Raw genomic sequence first — 17,278 nt, 5'->3', positions numbered from 1 at the left:
TAAATATTTTTAAACAAACAATTTTTAAATAGCCCACTTACAAATAAATTACTGAATGCTTAAAATTAATTTAAATGTAAATGAACAAAAAATTGCGTTACATTTACAATCCTGTGAACCCCAGCACCCCCAGTCCCCACTTCCCGTGCCCCTGACCAACTCATTCTGGAATCAAAATAGGCCTGCTTTTTCTGATTCACTTAAAAAAGAGAGGAATATCTTACTAAATGGTCATGTTGTCTCTCTCGCTAATACTGATTCATTTGCGGTGACGTTGAATTACTATTTTTAGTTCGGTGCTTCGTACAAAAGCGATAACGAACCGAACGTCGTACATACCTCTCAAAATTAAACCGGTTTTCGGTTACAAGCTTTACGGTGTAATTGCACATGAAAAGTTGTTTGCGAACCACCTAGAACTTCTAAACAAACACATCAATTCTCTGAATTGAAGTAATGGGAACTGTCTGGGAAAGTCCATGAGTCAACGTCACTGTTCCCAAGTGAACACAAAAACGCAAGAGGGGATATGATAAAAGGTGAGACTTGAACCCAAAGTTTTAACTTAGTAATTGCTGGAACTGCTCCTAAGGTTTGAGAGGGAGAGAAAGCGTTAGACCTACAGAAGAGATAATCAGAATCAGCCCATAATCTACTGCCAATATTTACACACACACCACATGCCATTCGTATTGACTCTTTTGAAGTGAGCAGGCTAATAAAGCACAGTTTGACTATTGAAAGTAGTGCTTAAAGTTGAAAATGAGGCAAAGGGCATTGAGGGTGGATATAGATTTATATGTGGTTTTCGTTAACTGCTTAAAAACAAGTATGAATGTTTTCAATTCAGACTGTTTGGGCACAAGTGAACTCGTTTAAAAAAAAAAACGTCCCTTCCATGACTAATACTAGGACAATAAGTGTGGCAGTGGCCTAAGATGGTGTGTGTTTTGAGTTCTTGAATGCTTTTGGAGATGAGCTCTAGCTATCACTGGGATCTTTTTCTTTCTTTTTGGGAAACAATAGAGTGTTTTTTCAATTGTGGGGCAGAGAAAATAAAAATATATATTATCCGAAAAACCTTATTGCAGCAAATTCATTTTGTTTTACAGATACATTTCACATCTGAAAAGTGAATAAAAGAAGAAAATGAGCTTTTCTCAGCATCATGGACGCAACTTCTGCTAGGTAAAGAGAAATATATTTATTTATTCAGGTGTAACCGATAGAATAGCTTTTTAAAAGAGGAGCATAAATGATAAAAAATGTCCATTCCATGTTTTTTTGTCTTTGTTTTTCTTTAAATATTACATAAAATAAATAATTTATTCCAAAGCAGTCAGGTAAAGAATGGAGATATCAAATACAGTGGCTTTTGCATGTTAATAATATTAGAGTTCTTTACGCTATGGTGCTAGCTTTACTAAATTCGGATGGTAGGAAGCGGGGTCTCCGTCTCGGCCTCTCAGTCTTGCACCTTGAGCAAGTGCTTCCAGTAAGTGTTTGCATAACTTTCAGTCCACTGAGTCACAGAGTTTGAGAGTCTGTTAGAGTGTTTCGTATGAGTTAGTACAGCATAAATAACTGCATCCAAAGGTCACACACACAAATACACACAAGCAATACACTCTGTGAAAGGTCTCTTCAGTTCATTCTGGGAGGTTGCAATGTTCGATTCCTCTCCGTCGGTTTTGGTCCAACCTTTCCTTCGCTAGAAAAGGGTTTGGCATAAAAAATGTCCCACATTTTCCCTGGTGCCAATAACTTAAAAAAATATGTGATAACAGTCTGACTCAGTGAAAAGGTGTTCTCTTAGTTCCTTTACATAGTGCCCTTTTCTCCAAACGGTTCCCTTTTATAGGCCTACTGTCGAAAAATTCCAAGTCTTTCCTCAGTGCAGTTAAATGTTCCCTTTGGTGGGGTTGTAGCTACACGATAGGAATGGGGAGAAAGTGTGTGGCTGTGTTTTTTCTCCGGGTCTTTTTGGCTCTCATCGTCCTCCCGTTGGCGCTCAAGCCCACGAACATGGGCTTCTTCTTGTTCCTCCACTCTGCCGAGGCGTAGGTGTTGTACCTGTTCTCCTCGATCCGCTCTATCAGCTTGCAGTCAATGCCGAAATCGCTCTGAAAAAATAAGATTTGTGAGTGAGTTCTTGATATTATCTTTGGTCATGTGGTAAAAGTCTATTTTTCAATTTGTTCAGTTATTTAAAATGTAATAATTGGAATGCAAACCATATCAATATTATTGTCCCACTTATCAGGAATAAAAAAATATACAGTAATATTGTATATCATGTATTATGTAAGGGATAATGTACATCCAGCCGGTTGTTATCCGCTTTACATCGGGGTCTTCATCACCCTGTCCTTTTTTTATCCTTTTTCCGAGCGTAAACAGAAAAAATGGTGGCGTACGTCACTATATTGATTGATACTTCCGCAGTGAGGACAATAGTCCTGAGGCGTAGACGATTATATTTTAGGACTTTCCCCTTCCTCTCAGTTGATTTCACTTTTGGGACAACTATTGGCACTATTTTTCCCTGTTTCAGGTAACATTTGCCATTCTCGAGAGCGGATGAATGAAAGGCGATGGGGCTGGAGAGAACTCGGAACAAAGAGGGAGCTGGGGATTGTATGGCTGGATTGTGAATGGAGGAGAACGCATGCATGGAGCAGTATTGGAGGAGAGACTACAGTGTAAGGAAGAGGGCCTTCTCAGCTTACTTTTTCAAAGATAACAGAACTCTTTTGCTCAAGCCGACTTTTGCCGGGGGATTATTTACAGGCAATGGAGTGGAACTGTCCTTTAAAACAACCCCGGGCTTTTTAAGTGCCCCGAGACATGAGAAATAGAGCAGGCTCTCTGACATCAAAGCCTCTGAGAGGGACCCGAGGGCTGACGGATCTTTCTGGAAGCTTGTAAAGAGCTGAATTTCTATAAATAGTTTAGAAATTCTGAATGTTGTTTAAAAATTCCCGATAAGAAGGACGACTTCGGTTTGGACGGGATCGTGAGACGTTATCATTATTTGTTGTAGAGTCCAGTCATTAACTATAATTAAAAGAGAAATGAAGAGAAAATGATGCTCACCGCCCCGTAGACCACCCCTTTCTTGTTAATTGCAAGGTAGTAATTGCTTTGAATCCCCTTGATGGCAACGATGCCCACATCCACAGACTTGATTTCGAGTGTACCTACAAAACAAACATAAACATATCATTTACATAACGTCCAAATAAAAGCATTGCAGTTTTTAGAGTTTTGGAATTATGTGAATATTTATGGTGCACCGCTGGTGTCGCATGAAACATGCAATTGCATAATAACATAGAAAGAAGGCACATTGGTGCTTTGATAGAACAGGTAACAAATATCAACATGCACTGTAAATAAATAGATAAAGGCATTGCAGAAAAGACCTTCTTGAACTTTACCCGCAATCCACCTCATAACCCCAATGCTAGAATCAAAAATTCTCAATCTTCCCAGGCAAAAAGGAGTACTTAGCTTCAAAAGCTAAAAAAAGTCATATTTTGCTGTCTTTGTTGTTATTGTTTTCAGAGCTGAAAGGCATACTGGCAAAGCTTTGCAGCCATTAGAGATCCAAGTTGTGGTAATCATTATGGTTTTGCTTTTTAAAAGGCAATTATGTAAACCCATAAAGCCATCACGCTTTAGATGGGATTAGTCCCAGACCAAAGCATGTCCTAGTAGCAAACAGAGCTATATGATCCTATGTTGTTTGTGTATGGGGTTAAAAGAGCTTTTGCCTGCAGCTTCTGGCCTTTGACGAACACGAGCTGTTCAGTTTACCTCGCTGCTTAAGTGAACTCAGTGCTTTTATCTGCAACTACTCAACAAGACATCAAAACCATAAAACCAAGCCTAAAAAGCAAGTAAATAAATAAGCAATACAAATTATTTAATTTATTATAGCAATGTAAAATAAAAAATTATAACACTTTATAATAATTATACAGTAATAAAGTACTGTATATTTATAGTTAATGCATAGTTCATATTTTGTTGTCTCTAGATTGTTAATAGGCTATATGCAAATAGTGAGTTCTTCATTCATTGTCACTGTAATTAACACAAGTATTATTGTTTACTTATCTCATATGTAATATCACATTAACATTTGATCATGTTTTTTAATGCTTTGTTAACAACCTATTAACCGTAAATAGTTCTCACTTTAGATTAGGTCATGGGAAATCTGACAATGTCATTAAGTGCTTTAAACCAACCTTTATTGGACATTAATTGCTTTAGTATTAAGTGTATTATTCCTTAAAATGTTCACAATTAACTAGTTACTTATTAGCATGCATATTTCTAGGATACTGGCTGTTTATTAGTACTTATAAAAGCACATATTAATGCTAAAACTAAACAGTGTTATCAGTGTGCAATGTATGCAAATGTAAATAAATATACGTGTGGTAGAAAAGATACTGTACATACAAATACTCATGAGAACCCTTTATTAAAATACATCAGTTGGGGTTAGGGGATAGAATATATAGTTTGTACAGTATAAAATTAGGGCTGCACGATATATCGTTTTAGCATCGATATATTGATACCGGCCCGCATATATATATATATATATATATATATATATATATATATATCTAATATATATTTCCATAGCTCTATAGTTTTCAACTTTTCAACTAAAATTTATATTTTATTTCAGCTTTATTTCAGTTAACCAAACAATTGTTAGTAGTTTTAATTTAGGTTTTAGTTTAAAATAAACTGGCCTAAACCTACAAAAAAAAAACGTGATCGGTTGCTTTATACGTCAGTCAGATGATCTATTGCAGCAAAAAGCATCAATATATTACATATTTCAGAACTATGTAAAACCCCCTGAGTTTTGTGACGCAGAGGGATTGAACCCACACCTGTGGATCAGGGACACAAGCGCTGCTACAACAGGAGGATTAAGTGGATTTGAAGGCAGTTCTTCTACATGGGCTCAGGTTGCAGTCACCAAGAGAAGATGTAAGGAGACCTCATCTCCTATCCTCTCTACTCCCTCGCCTCAGGTTCATGAACAAGAGCCACAGAATAAAAGGAGGGGGCTCAGAGATGGGATCACAGACTTGGTAGGATTAAGGGGGAATAATCCATGATCAAAGAGCAATAGAGTGGACAAAAGCAATGGAACGGCTGCCCAAAATGACAAGCGCATATACATTTTTACGAGAAATCCCAAGCATATAACAAACATCTATTATACAGACACATACATTTGTGTGTACACATGAAGACACAGTGTGAGTGATGTCATGTGTGCAAACAACATGTCATGTCTACAGTAAATTTGGTGACTGCTCTTTAAAGCTTTCAATGTCAAAATAAAGCCTGAATCTTCTGGCAGAAAGCACCTGTTTGCTTTCGGCTATTTGATGTGGTTTGTCAAACCAAAACACGCAAATTTTTTTTTTTTTTTTTTACGACTACCTCACGCGTTCCAAGAGTGTTTCCCCTGTCTGCATTGAAGCTGAAATGCAGGTCTGCAACAAAGGACTGGATTTACAAAACCAAAACATCTCTGATGCATCTAAGCAACAGGTCTCGCTGCATGCTTTCTTCTTCCACACCATAAACATTTAAGATCTGCCTCTCTTTCATTTCAGATTTCTGTCAAGTACCAGTTATTTAATGTGAGATTTGACCTAAAAGTACAGAGAAACGTTTTAAGGCCAGTGTCTGAAGCGCAGTAAGCTCGCAAGCACATTTTATCTAATCAACATTTTTAAGACATTACCAAGAACAACAGCTGTGCGTGCAACAAGTCTGTTACAGTTTTATTTGGCTCATTAAAGTGCGTCTGCGCAGTCATGTAAGAGTTAAAACTCAGCAAACCTCTACAGCAGTCTGTGGTTCTCAAACTTAATCAGATGGTGGACCACTTTAACATTACCGGCAGACCACCTAACACCCAAGTATGAGGGAAACTTCAAACTACTTAAAAACAATTACCTACAGATTTAAATGGCATACAGATTGTCCTTCGTGTTTAAAATAGCCTATAACTGATAACTATCAGTTACATTATCAAAGTAGCAGAAGCCCATAACAAATTTAAAATAATATAGTTTTTTTTACTAATGTAATTAATTTTGGTGTTTTTTGTCAATTATAAAATTTGTATATATTTATTACTTTATTATCAGCTAGTCAACTTGCCGGCCATTATTATTTTTTTATAAAAAATATATATTTTTTAATTTTTATTCCAGCTAGTAAACTCGCCAACCACTTGGAATCCCTCACACAGGACAGTTTGAAAACCGCTGCTCTACAGACTGCAATTCCTTGACTCATAAGAGCGTGATTACTATTAAACAGTTTTCCTGGCAGACCCAATGTTTTGTTACATCTATATCATGGTGCTCCGGTATTCTGACAAACACGATTTCACCGCCTGCATTATTCAAAGCACTAGCCAAGACATTCTCTTAAAAAAATGTGAGAGAATTTTCTTTCGTGGTGCAACCTAATCCTCCAAGTATTCTTGTTTTACTCCCCATTAGGGCTCAGATTACAAAGACTTATAAGCTTTAGCGTTTTAACAAGCCCGGCCCCACCTTACCCATACCCGGCCATGTGTCTGTGACATTACACTGCCCGTGGCCCAACGGTGGTCCAGAGAGTCCCACCCGTAGCCTAGCGTGATCTTCCCTCAGTAGACTTGGCTTCTGCCCCAGGCTCTGTAGGTGGCCGCCCCCCTTCCAGCTTAACGGCGTTCAGTGTTTTCTTGGCAGAGTGACAGAACTCAGGTTATCGCATCTTGTGGTAATTACAAAAACCCCGCAGCCTTATATTTGTAGCCTCGTGCAACCTGCATCACTACCGAAGCTTGCAAGAGAGAGAAAGAGACCCTCATCCACATCCAAAACAACAAATTTTATCAGGCAGACGGACCTTTCCCTAGCAGTTTCCAGATTGGATCGTTTCCAGACGTCAAAATAAGAATCGTACTTGCACTTGGGAACCCTCAACTGCTTGTCAGCTCTCCACACCGGTGCAAAGTCTGTATAAGTCAAGTCATATATTACACCAGGGTGCTTAATTGTCCTGGGAACCCTGGACTGCCACGCCTCTGATGCGCACGTCTTTTCAATTAAACCCCCTTCCACAGACCGTAAAGGAAAAAGGGTCCCCATTAAAAGGCACCTTTGCAGCTGACCCGTCATTGGCTTCTGATGACAGTGACTTGCACCTTTGATCTGGGCTCTGCGGGCCCCTGGCTCCTGGGCTCGGGGAGATCAGTGGACGGGTCTGGGGGGCCGGTCTCATTATCCTACTCTCCTGGTTCTGCTGAAATAGAGTGACTTTGGATGAACTCTGGCTGGGAGGACTGTGAATGTGTTTGAGTTGCAGACCTTTTGAAGATTTTACAAGCTGATCTTACGGGAAAACGTAACTATGTTACAAGGTGGCAATTTCGTATTCATTTGTATTGTGTGACTCGTACAAAAACAGACAATTTATTATTTTATTTTTTTGAAGGAAGCATGACGGTCAACTCCTCAACCCACCCCTAAACAAACCTGACACTGGGGCGTAAGCAGATCGAACGAAAACGTATGAATGAGATCATATGAATTCAAACGAATTAGCCACCAATTCACAAAAACATAAAATAATTATGAATTGCCATAAGATATGTTGGATTTTGTCACCTTTTTTCATTAGCAGAGTGTGCTGGATTGCGATGACGATAAACTGAAATCGATGCACCTTGCATATCTGGATTTTCGTTTGTTTTTAAATTAGCCTTTCTGCAGTGCACAAGATCGTTTACAGAAAGCAAATGTGGACTCTGCAGACAGACTCAGAACAACATGACTTTTTGAGAGCTTAAAATCTTTTTGTGATGATTGATGATTTTTTTCCTTCATTTTTTCAGCACCTCATAAACAGGCTTTAGTCGCTGATTTTCCTACTGAAACTTGCTATGCAATGCAAACCTATAGGCGATCCATTCTCCCTCTCATCCAACAGTTATCTTCCGAGAACTCATAGCACATAACACCACGGCACATCTGCCTCTAAATATCTCTCTTTAGGGCTCTAGATCTATATCTTGTGCCGAAAAATAATGACCTGCCAAGCCAAGCACACACTACAAGACTGAAGGCAAAAGGAAGGTGAGAGTCGGAAACAGAAGTCAAATATTGTATTTTGGTTTAGAAGTGTAATTGAAAATCTGTGACAGTGCATAGAAGAAAATGTGAATCTTTAAATGAACACAGGTAACCTTCAGTCTTGTAGTGAGTGCTTGGCCTAAAGAAAAACATAAAAGGAACACACGACTTGCCACTGACCTGTGACTTGATGTGCGATCCAAATACGGATGATGTGTATTTGACTAAATGATAACATTGTTTCCCAGGGGAATACGGTTTGAATGCGCATGTCTTGGTCTGAGCTTAATACACAAGAAATAGTTATGTGAAGTTATTTCATGTTACGTAATGGGTCAGAAGTGAAAATAGTAGTGCTGTTTTCCTGCTATAAATCTGCTAAAATGTGACTCATTGAAACAGCACATAAAGAATAGAAAGTCAGAAAATGAGTACAATTCTTTTTTCTCTTTTCCAGTTGCATATAGGCTCCATATACTCAGTGCCCCATAATGGGTTGTTTTAAGAATTATTTAGGGAGGACTGGGATTATATGAACTGAGATAAATGATATATATATTCGAATTAATTTTAATATTTGAGCGAACAATCCGTTTAAAACTCTTTTCACATATTCCAGGCCATCAGAGTATATTAAGTATATGTCTTTCTCCAGGCATTTGTTAACCACCATGTAAACTGCTAAACCAATTTTTGATGACAGACAAATCTGTTCAATGTTTGCACTGCCAAGGCAATGAAACCACTGAAACACTTTGCGCGCTCACAAGCACATGAAACCATGCATGCACCATCCCCACACACACACATAAGATAACCAAACACTCAAGATGACCTTCTGTGGCTGCAAACCGATTCCAACCTCCTCCTAGCAGACACCCATCTTAATGGGGACCAAACCAAGACCACTCAAACTTCCTGCTCACTTTTTTGACTGGCCAGATGCATCTCTGCTCACACTGTCCCTGGTCTCACTTCAGTGCTTTGATGCCCCAACCACCGCCATCTGTTCAAGCACACATCGCTTAGGAATTCCCCTTGGAGCTTGTGAGAAGATCTGTTTGAGGAAAACTTCACCCTGCTTTCAGCTATACATTTGTCCAGCATTGTAACATGTCAAACACTTAACAGATTAATAGGACACTGAAAGACATTGCAAAGTCCTGTTCCTCAGCCTTTCCAAGCTAAATGCTCGATAAATATAAAGAGAACAATGGGTATTTGTACAGTAGATATCTCAGTTATCAAGACTCGGCTTAAAACATGTTACATCTCAGTGTTACACCATAAATTGCTCAATGATCAGTAGTATTGTACTGTGATTGTTTCCTGAAAGTAAAAAAATGTTGTCCCAGCGGTCGACAAGTGTGCTTTTGGTCACTGTCTGTTGGCAATCAGATAGACCATAGCAGAAAAGAGACAGTGGTGTTTCTCCCCAGCACACCCCTTGGCACAAATGGCACTCTGTTTTAGGTAATGGGGTCAGAGGTTAGGCATACATCTGGTCTTCCACTCCTCCAGGTTGAACTTTCAGCATGGGAAAAATGGATGTATTAACTAGATGAAGATGTTGAGCTGCTACTACAGAATTTACACATGTGCTGTAGGTTTAATGGACTTTAACATTTACTTTTATCTAAGTTTACACGGTAAAACTAGACAATACAAATTGTGGCACATAAATTTTCAATATCATGGTAAAAAATACAGTAAAAACAATGATATTGTAATAAAAAAATATTATAATTTAAAATAACTGTTTTCTATTTTAATACAGTTTATAATGTACAGTAATTTATTCCTGTGATGGCAAAGCTGAATTTCCAACATCATCAACAGTCTTTAGTGTCACATGATCCTTCAGAATTCATTCTACTGTAATATGCTGATTCGGTGCTCAAGAAACATTTCTTATTATTATCATCAATGTTGAAAATAGTTGTGTTGCCTAATATTTTCTTTTTTTCTAAAGAAAAAAAATCTTACTGACCCCAAACTTTTGAACATTAGTATACAGTAGATGGAAGAAACATAACGGAACAGTAGACAACTTATAAGGAAACATGTCAAAGTTATCAGCAAGTTGGATTTTTTCTGAGGGCCATAGATCTTGTAGAGATGTCTTGTAAAAACAGCTCTGTTATTTATGAATCAGAAAGGAGAAAGTATATGAGGACATCAAGGTCAAAGAGAATGAAACACTGGCACTAACCTTTTGCACATCAGCTCAATCCTCATAAGTCACTTTTATTACTTGTGTGGTTGGGATTTCCCACGGGAGCTATAAACGGGCACCGTAACCACAGAGAGCACATACACACTTCTGAAGAGTGCCATCCATGTGGTCAGGGCTGGCAACATGTAATTTAAATTTACACATTGCGTATGTTCATTTTCATCAGTGAGTCATTTTACAGCTACATTTGAGCTATGAAGCAGGAGCTGACTGAATATACTGATGTTATGATAAACATACAGTACAACATACATGATCACTAACTAGTAAGGCTGCACAATTAATCATTGTGTCAAAATGTTTTGTTTGCAACATGCTTTTTGGAGTGGTTGAGCACTATGACCAAATCACTGTTATTTACATTGTGTGCATTAACCAAGCCTTTTAAATTTGTATATACACTGTAAAAAAGATCGTAATTTTAACGGTAAAAGACTGTAAAAATGCTACAGTGAAAAACTGTTAATTGGTTAACAGAAAGTTTCCGTACTATATACGGTAAATAATTGTGATAGATCTAACGGTACATTTAATGTAATTTTACTGTAACATACCATTAAATTTACAGTTTTTGAAAGTGAAAAAACAACTCATTGTATAATTTACAGTGAAAAAACGTAAATTGACATTCCCACAATTCCCTGTGACACTTCACATTTGATGTATTTTTGTTGAAATAACTATGTTTGTTTCTTCATAGTTTTCTTCGTTTTTTTTTCTAATCAGTTATGTACATTAGGGGTTTATGTTACATTTAATGTTGTTAAATTAATGTTTATTGCATTTTTTAAATTTCATGTGTTACCATGACGGTGTTTAATGTTTGTGTGAATGACACTGTGCAGCTTCTATATATATTAGTATTTACTTTCTTGTGGAAGAACTACTTGTGTTGAGCTTTGATTGATCATATGACTCTCATCACTGCTGTGATTGGTGGTTATCAGTGTACAAAACAGATATTAATACTTCAATAGAACAGTAAATTAACATTATATCATATTACTGAAATCCAATGTTAAATATATAGTTTTTTCCCATAAAAACAACGGGAAGAAATTACCATTCTTTTACAGTATTTTTCCATTTTTTAACAGAAATTTTCTGGCGCCCCTGCTGACAGAAAATTGCCGTTTTTTTACGTTTTTTTTTTTTACAGTGTAGGCCTATCAGTAAAACAGCGAGTGTAACTGGACCTACTCGCACCCACCCAGAGCGGGATTGGAATCAGCACGCTAACAAGGGCGCTAAAAACGCAGTCGCAAGTGTGCCTCTTGAGGCCAGGGGAGTGATGTTTTACCTGCACAGCTCTTTACGTTACATGAGGATACTTAAATTCTGATCATGGTGGCAGAATGATGCTGAACAAATATCACCTAATGCTCATAAAGAAGGTTCAGTATTAAAGTGGGTAATTTAGTTTTTTTGTTGTTGTTGGGATTTGCTAGATGCAAATAATAAATAAGAGAATGAATCCAGGGGCCTCATTTATAAAATGCTGTGTAGAAACCCTCCTACATTTGGTCTAAGATCATTTCTCAAATGTGCGTATTTACAGAGAAAACGAACTTATGCACAAAAAAACTAACATAGCCAACACAAAAAACCTGCACTCCTCTCTTCCAGTTGTGAAATCTATTTCTGCATTATAGGCAACAAATACGGCTACAACATGCATAAGCAATGCTTTTATCGCTTGTTTCTGCTCCTTTTTCTGTCTTTGATCTGGAGTTTCTGGACAGGGAAAGAGTTAACTAGCATCAACTAGTATGCAGTTATCTTGTTACTGTTCCTGATGAAGCATTTAACATCACACCAGCCTCAGCGAGAGGTCCTCTGAAGTCATAACAACAATGCAGTGCAACACTACCCAGCAGGCCAGTGTCCCTGCACTCTAGTTTCTGAGAAACACTTGGCAGAATACACTTATTCGTCTTTCTCTCTCATTAAAATGACAAAACAGCTTTTATATGAGGTAAACGAACAGAAGCTGACTGAATGTAGGCGGAAAGACAGGTTATGAGCGTTAACTATCATTTAGCAAACAAGCTATTTCATCCAGTAAGAGGTTTGTTGTTGAGCTGCTTTGTATGCATGTGGCTGAACCTTAACACCTGAATTAAAACTAGCAATTTATATAAATGTTCTATCATGAAGAAAAACAAGAGTACCACTCTGAGCAAAGCTAATGGAGTTTGGCCTGGAAACACCTCATTAGACCAGCAATAATCTGTATTCTTAATTGAGCCCTATTAGATTAAACTGCCCCCAAATGAAGTGAGACGTATAATGACCGCTGGCCTGACCCTTGTTTGATCTGCTGCCCAAGAGCTGACACGATGATTGGAAAGACCCCTGCACTTTAGACCTTAAGATTCAACCAGTAGTTGAACTCCGATCGAACACATCCCCTCAATCAAAGCTGTCAAGGCCTAATGATCCTCATTAACAATTTCCTCCGGCCATGCCAATGCCGCTGAACTACAACACCAGAGGTTTTGCACCTCTGTGTTGATTCTGACGTTTTCTTCAGCACGAGGACCGTGTGATAAACACAAAACAATTGCGCAGAGGAAAGAGACGGCAAACAAGATCAAAACAGGAAAAGAAAGATTCAACTCGGGTCGGTCCTTGTGAGAGCTTTTGCATCACAGTGAGCTTGTTGTTAGGCTCGCTCAATACACCGAGAACAGCTCCGAGTTCCAGCACGGGGTGCCATTTCCAAAAATGTCTTGGGGGAGACACAATGTGACAAAAGTGATACTGAGCTGATGGATTCTGAAAGAAAATCAAACAATATGGGTGGGATAGGATTTCAAGCTGCACATAGACAGGTCTTTTGTGGACTTGAAAACTAAAGAAGGCTGGACTTGAGAACCTCAAACATGGACAAAGAGACTCTCTGACTGGGAGTTTGAATCTGGGAAATGTAACAATCTATCATACTTAGGCTCTCTGCAAATATTTTTCCACATCAAATATGCAAAACAAATATTGGCCCTCTCATAAAATACGGGCTTTTGATTTACTGCGAGTATTTACGGTGGTGTAAATGTAAATTTCACATCAAGATGTGACATTTTATATGTGCATTGCTGGTAAATAGACTCTATTAATGTCTCATTAAAACTGCAGAATTTGGTAAACAAAATAGGTAACATCTTATACTTCTTATATTCTGTAACTCTGGCTGAAGTTATGCTCATGCAGAAAAAATACTGACCTTCAGTTCATTCGACTATTACTTTCAACAGAATGCAAAGTGTGCTTTTCATAAACATTGAATGTTGAAGTATAAAATATATATTTTTTAAAACGGGTTTGACAGGCACAGATATATTGTGCACAGACTTTTCCCTCTTCGTAAAGTTTAGCTCTATTCAAACACCGGGCCATCAAACACAAAGATTATTGTCGACATGACGTCAGACTATATACAATAACATGCCGTGCTGTTCATGGGAATATTCTTTTTGTTAACTTGAGAGAAATATTACACCGCAAAGGGACTGGTTCCTTTTAAAATGCCAGTGGCTCCAACTGGAGTAAAATCATTTGAGGATGTTTTGATGTTTCAAGTGCATGATGATACATAACATAGCAAGCCACTCATTTCTGCCCTTTTTACGGGCATTTGCGGCAACAACAATGGTCTCTGATTACAGAATAAATCAAGCAAACAAGCCTGTTGTAAACGCCGCGCACTAACATTGCACTGCTGTTTTAAAGCGAGGGACACGGGGAGCACTGCTGCTACCTTGTGGGCACCAGAGGCCCTTCGAATTCAATTATAGCGTCCACACAGGGAAAGCAGAGGGATGGAAGAGGTCCAATCTGTTTTGGAGAAATGATCCATTCACCAACAAGTGGTTCCCCTTTGCTATGCCTCCCGCAGACATTCCAGGCCATATCCACACTTCAGATATATCAGCACTGAAACGAGATGTGAATCCCGACCAGTGCATCTGGCCGGAACATTATTACCAGTATGTTTCATGCCTAAGGGTCACTGTGGGAGCTAACGAGGACAGTGTGATTTTCACATGTGGTAAGCAAGTGGCAAGAATTTTTGTACAGAGATCACTGGCATAGGTATTAGTACAATATATATATATATATAATGATGTAATGTATATAATGATGATATATGATATATAATGATGTAATGTATTATGTATTATGTTTAATTTAAATAAATAGCTGGCAATCACATCATATAATTATAATTATGTTCAAAAATATAATCATGTGTGTTCAACATCTACAACACTGGACATCTAACACTGTCCAGCTTTCTGGACAAACTCTTTGATGGTAGTTGAAAGCTTTCCAAAACTCTTCAAGCTTGGGCTTGGATTTATTAAGAGACTTTCTGTGCAACACATTTAAGAGGCATTTCAGCTAATTGAAATACCCACAGCCATGTCTTGCGGAGTTCCAGCACACCCTTGTCTAAAAAAGCCAAGCAGCGCGCACATGGGATCCATATGTCAAAGCTTTTTTTATTAGTGGCAATGTGTGCGCAACCTACTAACGAAAAAGTGCAGTGGGAGTTTTCGGAGTGTGGTGGCCAGGTGCTTCGAGCTCCTTGCCGGGTGTCTGGGCATGCCACAAACAGTGAAATGAAGTTGAAATTCTTCTGATTATTTAAAGATGATTTATGATTGAATTATATGAACACAGAAAAAAGTATAAAACAGCCTGACATAAGCTTTAAATTAATAAAAAGCCATTTACGCATTTAGCGTGATGTTCAGGAGTAACTTCTAAAATTTTGCATATTTTACAGAAAAAAGACTACCCTGTTATTTTCAAATTGGTTCCAGGAAACTGGCTATGTATAAATCTGGGCACTGAAACCTAAGGACCAACATTAGGGCTGACTACCTCTTAGCAACGCATGCGAAGCCCAGATCCACGCACAGCAGCTCGCGCCCACCAACATCAAGTAAGGTTTATATTATGTGCTGGATGTTTGACTCCGAAATCAATGGAGGCAGGAAATAAACAGTGACATTTCTTCTATGGGACCCACATGTGAAAAGAAAGAGGAGAAAAATGGTCATTACTTACTGTACGGATCATCCTTGCTTTTGGTGCCATTGACTTTTCCGTTCTTATCGATCCTGAGAAAGAACTTCTGGTAGGAGAAGAGTTTCCTCTTGCGCACATCCCCCGTGAGGTGGTTGTAGCTGCGCACATGCCGCCCCACCACGGCAGACGACGAGGAGTTGGCGCCCCTCGGGGCACGTACGGCCCTGTGGGAGTCATGGCAGGCCACAGGCAAAGCCGAACACAGGAGCAGGAGCAGCAGCGGCAGGGAAAGGCAGGACAGACGGAACCAGGCTGAGGCACCCTTAGTCACTTTCCATTTGCACATTGTCTTGGAGCTCGGAAGACTGGGAAGAGCCTCACAGAAAGGTACATGCTGAAGAACTGGACGGGAGAAAGGGTGATACCAGGAGGTGCAGCCCCGTGAAACGTCCGTGGCGGTTGCGTCTGCTTGTGCTGCTCAGGCTGGATCCGGTTCCCCTCGTGTCCAGAAGGAATGTGTCAACATCCATAACTCAAAACACCTCCGTGGGGAACTGCTTCACCTCCTCCTGCTCTCCCACGTACAATCCACTGAAGAACCCCTGTCGGACGGGGAAAAACAAGGACAGCAAGAGACAACGAAAATGTTCTGGAGAAGAACGGCAAAACGGCCGAATGCAACAGGCCAGCAAATCTGTTCTTGATGAAACGAGAGGAATCCACAGTAGGAAAAAAAGTGTAATCCCTGCTGTGTCCAGCTCTCTCAATGTCCCTCTGATTTAGAGTGTGTTTCCTTTCTGCTCACCACTGAAGTGCTGAGAGGATCCTGAGGTGGAGCAGACTGAGCTCTGACACTCCTCTCACCTTATTTATTTGGTTCAGGGCCCCAGATGTAATCTCTTTAGCTAATAGGGAGACTGTGAAAGCAGTCGGCTTTGAAGATCCACGTGTGCGCGTGCATGTTTTGCTTGCATGTGTGCGTCAGAATGAGAGGCGACGAGGGGCATTTTTCCTCGCCCCTCTCCTATCTGTCTCACTCTGTTTCTCCCAATTGCCTCACCCACTCTCAGTGTCTCCCTCTCTCTTACTGCCCCTCCCACCCCGTTCCCTCCCATCTGGGCTGGGAGCCCCATGCATCGGCCCGTACAGGTCTCCTCCGGCAAACTGCTGCAGCCCCCCCCGTGGCATGTGAGCCATATCAGAGACACCTGGAGCTGATTGCTGCTTTTACCTCATTTACCGCCATCCTCATCAGTCTTCTATCCTACGTTAGAGAAAAAAAAACAAGACTCGGATGTACCTGCACTGTTTGTACCTTGAATACACTTTTGGAAACTTTTATAGCGATATAAAAGTCTTAGCCATTGAACTACATTTAAAAAGGGCATTTCCTACAATAAAATGAGACATCAATGCTGTTGTGGGACAGAACTCACCCTGAAAACAATCTTTATTTCAAATCTGGTTTGTGTGTGGTTTAATTTCCTTTTCATATTGCCCAACAGAATCCGTATCTCCGCTTATTCTCCTCTTGTTCGACATCCCTTGCTGTTTTTCTGTGGAAAAACCAAGCCAGATTCAACTTCTGCCAAGAAAATATCATTTATATCATATTTGGGCACATCTTCAGTCTTAAATTCCAACCTGTAGCGCAGCTGAGAGCCAAGTCAGTTAGTACTTTAACTAAACAAGGTGTGAGAAGATCTTTAAGGGATTATGTGTTTCTAGACATTTCTGTGAGGGGGAATTTAACTGAAATTCTCATGTTGCATAATCATTTCACATTCATGCCAGGCTTATATTGTTCCAAAAGATCTGTTGGAGTCGCAAAGAA

At 39.3% G+C, this 17,278-nt stretch overlaps 1 protein-coding gene across 1 annotated transcript; it reads right to left on the bottom strand.

The window, feature by feature from the left end:
- Positions 1–1,190: 1,190 nt before the first annotated feature.
- On the bottom strand, positions 1,191–16,491 carry fgf10a (fibroblast growth factor 10a). The gene is made up of 3 exons (XM_081391927.1): positions 15,484–16,491; positions 3,097–3,200; positions 1,191–2,123 (listed from the first exon to the last, which is right to left on the bottom strand). The coding sequence occupies exons 1-3, from the start codon at positions 15,788–15,790 to the stop codon at positions 1,929–1,931; spliced, it is 606 nt and encodes a 201-aa protein (XP_081248053.1). The 5' UTR covers positions 15,791–16,491; the 3' UTR covers positions 1,191–1,928.
- Positions 16,492–17,278: the final 787 nt, after the last annotated feature.

Source organism: Scardinius erythrophthalmus (assembly GCF_964197995.2).
Source record: "Scardinius erythrophthalmus genome assembly, chromosome: 17".
NCBI lineage: Eukaryota > Metazoa > Chordata > Actinopteri > Cypriniformes > Leuciscidae > Scardinius > Scardinius erythrophthalmus.
This window is presented reverse-complemented; position numbering and strand designations above follow the sequence as displayed.